Source organism: Oratosquilla oratoria, chromosome 39, assembly GCF_046742065.1.
Source record: "Oratosquilla oratoria isolate Oo_2021 chromosome 39, ASM4674206v1, whole genome shotgun sequence".
NCBI lineage: Eukaryota > Metazoa > Arthropoda > Malacostraca > Stomatopoda > Squillidae > Oratosquilla > Oratosquilla oratoria.
In genome coordinates, this window is record NC_134815.1 from 46,981,754 (window position 1) to 46,986,753 (window position 5,000).

The following is a 5,000-nucleotide window of genomic DNA, read 5'->3' on the forward strand; positions in this document are numbered from 1 at the left end:
AGTTAACCGGTCGCAGATTTCAAATCTACACTCCTTAAGCATTCTTGGAAAAATTTCGTCCGGACCCGGAGATTTTGTAGCTTTAAGTCTGTCAATCTGCTTGATAACTTCTTCTTTACTAATGCTGATATTAGTTAGGCTATTTTCTTCATCCCCTCTGAAAATCGGATCACAGTCAGGTACTTTATCTAACCTCTCATTAGTAAACACCGATAGAAAATAATTGTTAAACTCCTCACTCATTTTTTCTTCCGATTCTATCATGACATTTTCATCGTTTTTAATTGGTCCTATTCTTTCTTTATTTTTTGTTCTATAGAGGTGAAAGAAACCCTTTGGGTTGGATTTTGCTTGACTGGCAACCTTGATTTCATAATTACGTTTCGCTGAACGTGTATTCCTTTTAACCAGCTTTGCCATTTCGTTATATCTTGATCTAAGGTGTGATTCCCCGTTTTTTATTTTTACGTAAAGTCCTCTTTTAATTCCGATCTCATGTTTCAATCTAAGGAAATTATAAAGAGTGTCTGCCCGGCTTATATACAATATCTAGTTCATCAGATTGCTTTGCGACTACTGTACCTAGTTGAATTTTAGGACTTAATGTCAGTATATGCTTTGTGCTTCTACATGTGATTCACCTTGGTCTTTGGATCACGTGTTGGGCCCGTGATTGACAGCTATCTCCCTCCCGGAAGAAAGCTCAGAGCTCGTATGATCGATCTATGGGTAATGCTATGACCTTACACGCACACACACACACCCCCAACTACCCGCCCACGAGAGTTGGAGTAACGACTCGAAGCGCAGCGATACTGAAATAATTTCGGCCCTGGGCTGGATTCGAATCAGGTACCGCCGGTACCGCCATACTGACAGTCTGGGACTTTACCAACCGCGCCACCGAGTCGTGAACATGTGTGCATGCGTATTTGAGTTCGTGTGGTTGTAATAAAAGTTTGATTGATATATTTTTTGACAAAGGTCTACGATAACTGCACATTTTATGAAAATTGTTTGCTTGTGAATTTTACTGACGCTTGATAACAACATTTGTCTTTGTTTGCAGTGGTGGAAAGTTCATCAGTTTAGGGGAAAAGATTCGACTTCCGGATGACGTAACGATGGGCTACTTGATAGGTAAGTTGATCTTTTAATTCTTCGACTTCGTATTCAGGATATATGAAAATGTATAATGCGACAAACCCTTTACAATTTCATGCAGTTGAAGGACAGAACTCGTCATGTCTTTGTCTTGATATTCTAGCCCTTGCTATAACGAAAGTTAAATAGTATGCTATAATAGTGGTAGTTAGGGGCATTGACCGCGTACCCACCTTGAATGTACTGACGCTACCTCTCCCATTTCCCCTCAAGAACACGTACTCCGGAAAAAGCTGACAGTGGTTGAAGAGTTCCATTCACACCTGGAACCAATGCGTTTCGTCAACACGGATACCCTGGCCGAACAGGTAGGTTCCAGTCCTGGAGGAATTGCCTAAAAGATGGAATGTTTAAGGTGGTAGAATGCCATTAACCCTTTGCAATCTTAAATCATAGTATCAATTCTTCACTGTAGGTCTTTGTTCTCTTCTCAGTTTTTATTCCTTATATTGTATTTCCATTTCACTGATACTATCACCTCTATAATATTATTTTTTAGTGTCTTTTCTGAAATAATTTTGATTCTAAGGTGTTATTTCCACTCCAGTCGTAGAAGTTTGCTTCCTAGAGGAATTGCCTAAAAGATGGAATGTTTAAGGTGGTAGAATGTCATTAACCCTTTGCAATCTTCAATCATAGTATCAATTCTTCACTGGAGGATTTGTATTTTTTCACTATTCTCTACTCAGTTTTTATTCATTATATATTTCTATTTGACTGATACTATCACCTCTGTTAATAGATCTTTTTAGGTCTTTTCTGAAATAATTTTAATTCTAGGGTGTTAGTTCCACTCCAGTCGTAGGAATTGCCTAAAAGATGGAATGTTTAAGGAGGTAGAATGTCATTAACCCTTTGTAATCTTCAATCATAGTATCAATTCTTCACTGGAGGATTTGTATTTTTTCACTATTCTCTGCTTAGTTTTTATTCCTTATATATTTCTATTTGACTGATAATATCACCTCTGTAATATGATCTTTTTAGGTCTTTTCTGAAATAATTTTAATTCTAGGGTGTTAGTTCCACTCTAAGAGTCTCCCTAGGATAAGCATCCACATCATGGTTCTCAACAATCACCAAATCGCACATAAACAATTTGCAAGCACTGCAGAATGAAGCACTGAGAGTAATAACAGGATGTACCTAAACCACCCCAACAGGACACCTACATACAGAAACTAAAATCCTCCCAAGAGAACATCACATGAAAATGACAGGAACACAATTCTATGCCAAAATTCTGAACACCACACACCCTTCACACTAAATTTCACATGCACCACCAACAGAAAGAAAATTAAAATAGCAGCATTCTATAGTTATCGACCACCTATGCAGCACAATACCTCCACACAGGAACATGTACACACCCAGATAACTAAATTAACCCTTAAAATTTCGTTCAACTCAATATTCCAATAGCACCCCCCCAGATATAAGCCCCACATAAAAAACCCAGCCCCACACCTGACAAGAAACACACTGGCTCGCCTACGCTCAGAACACCATCCAGCATTAAGGCATCACCAACACTGAATATGCCTGTCCACAGGTTCAAGCTGCCCCCAGATACGACCACCACACAAAAGACAGAACACTTCATACTACAATGCCCAACACTAACAGTCCCCAGGCAACACAATATCTCTCCCGTAAGTGAGTAATGCTCCCGTCCCGGGGCTGTTGCCGGTTTCCTGGAGGCCTTGGGTCTTCTGCAAAAGAGATCTGGCTAACGGATTGATTTAACTTATTTCCCTATTACTCCCCAATTACATATTATATATATATATATATATATATATATATATATATATATATATATATATATATATATATTGTTAGGCTGGTTAAAGGCAAACTCTGATGGAGAGAAAGTCGGGTTTATTTAACAATGAATCTTTTTCGTAGCATCGTGTTTATATTTGTGTTTTTCTGAATCATTCCAGATTAGCCTGAGTTATTCCCAGTATGGCAACGAGATGAATGTTCTACCTATTGAAGGTCTGGACGCCAGATTTGACCCTACCAGGTGAGTCATGGAGTATGTCTTCCTCCAAGGAAACTTGACGCTGCGGTAGGGGAGGGCTGATTCTTGTGAGAGTGGGGACTGCTTATCAGCATGCAAATAATGCGTATACACACACTTGCACAAACACACACAAGCACGCGCACACACACGCACGCACGCACACAGGCACATGCACGCACGCACCCATGCACGCACACACACACACACACACACACACACACACACACACACACACACACACACACACACACACACGCACCACAAATTCATGTATACCTTTCATAGTAGTACTTGGGTATAACTTTTTGTATTATGCTATAGGGTATGACTATTCATCGTGCACCTGTCCTTGTTCTTCTATTGCAATTTTTTGTTTAATAACGTGCCACTTGGATGAGAGCGATGTCTAACTCTCTTGTTTTCTCGTCCGCAGGGTCTTGTCTCTCCACTGTCACCTCTACCCAAACTTCAGCTTCTGTCCGGAGAGATAGCCACGGGAGCATCAATATAACTTTCAGAGATATATAAAAGACTTCTATTCTGTACATAAGGTTATACATATTATCTATCTATATATATATATATATATGTATGTGTGGAAATTATGTTACTGTATATTCAGTGCACCCAGGCGTGATACTACGTCCCCCTTTTTATGTCGTACACGTCTAAAAGAATCGACTGTCTGTAAACGTTGGAGTTCGGGCTTTCAATTTTAAAGAGTGATAATCTAGAGTAGATTTTTTTTATGGAATGTACGGAGAGAAGCTGTGATAGATCAGTAGGCAATTGACTCTTGGGCTCCTAGAACACAGAGCTTTTAAAGTTTTCAGTGCTACGAAATACAGAATGAATTCATCCCATAAACCTTTCAAATGGACTTTGGGATCATTTCAACGATGTCTTCCTGATGTGGCTTCCAGACTTGTTTTATATTTACATGCTTGCATAAACGAACATTCATGTAATTACGTGCTGGAATATGTGAGAATTATTGTAAGTCTACGTGCCTCCGTGCGTGATGTCCATTGTAAACGCCACGTTAAGTCAATGGTTTATGTCGTGTCTTACACGTATAGCTATCAATAACAATCTCTCTTTCTCTCTCTCTCTCTCTCTCTTTCTTCTTTCTCTCTGTCTGTCTATCTCTATCCATCTATCTATCTCTATCTATTTGCCCGATAGCTCTCTTCCTGGGTTCTCTTCCAGCCAATCCGGACGATCCCACTTAGATGAGATTGAGACTCGGGTCAGAATAGGGGTTCAGAACAGTCGGCCAAGGCACCGTTTCCTCTCAAAGCTGCCCCTGTATTGAACAAAATACCTGCTCTTATCCAGAACTGAATGAGCAAACCACGTCACTAAGCTGATGGGGTCAAATTTAAACGCCATAAAGTTCTGGGGAAAAAGCGGGCAGGTTCGGTAATTACTGCTAGGAAAGTGGAAATACACTGCAATAGTCTCGCATGGAGTACTGACTATAGTAACACCCCCTACGGCCCAGAGTCACACAACATTCTTTTATTATTCGAAATCAATCTCCGTTCAAGAAAGAATGGTGATCACTTTTAACTTCTATCCTTCCTCTCAAATTCCTTTTTTAAATGTCTCAAATGCCACTTTTATTAATCCACTTCTGTGGTGCAATATTGTCTCCAAAGATAGAAGGACTGGTTATCACCAATGAAATATTACAAAGGCTCCTACCTGCAAAGGAAGTTATGGCATCATTACATCTTATATATATATATTTTCTCATAAATAAGATGGTTATGAACATGTCGCCCCCGCTTGCATGTACGAA

The 5,000-nt window shown here is 39.6% G+C and overlaps 1 protein-coding gene across 1 annotated transcript in view; it reads left to right on the plus strand.

Annotated features, from left to right (window-relative positions):
* Positions 1-5,000, plus strand: part of LOC143020400 (fringe glycosyltransferase-like) — a 120,747-nt gene that overhangs the window by 113,854 nt on the left and 1,893 nt on the right. The window contains exons 6-9 of the mRNA XM_076176823.1: positions 1,070-1,140; positions 1,378-1,472; positions 3,114-3,196; positions 3,630-5,000. The exon at positions 3,630-5,000 is cut by the window's right edge and continues 1,893 nt beyond it. Of these exons, the coding sequence (XP_076032938.1) occupies positions 1,070-1,140; positions 1,378-1,472; positions 3,114-3,196; positions 3,630-3,687 (307 nt within the window). The 3' untranslated portion in view covers positions 3,688-5,000. The remainder of the gene's footprint in view (positions 1-1,069; positions 1,141-1,377; positions 1,473-3,113; positions 3,197-3,629) is intronic.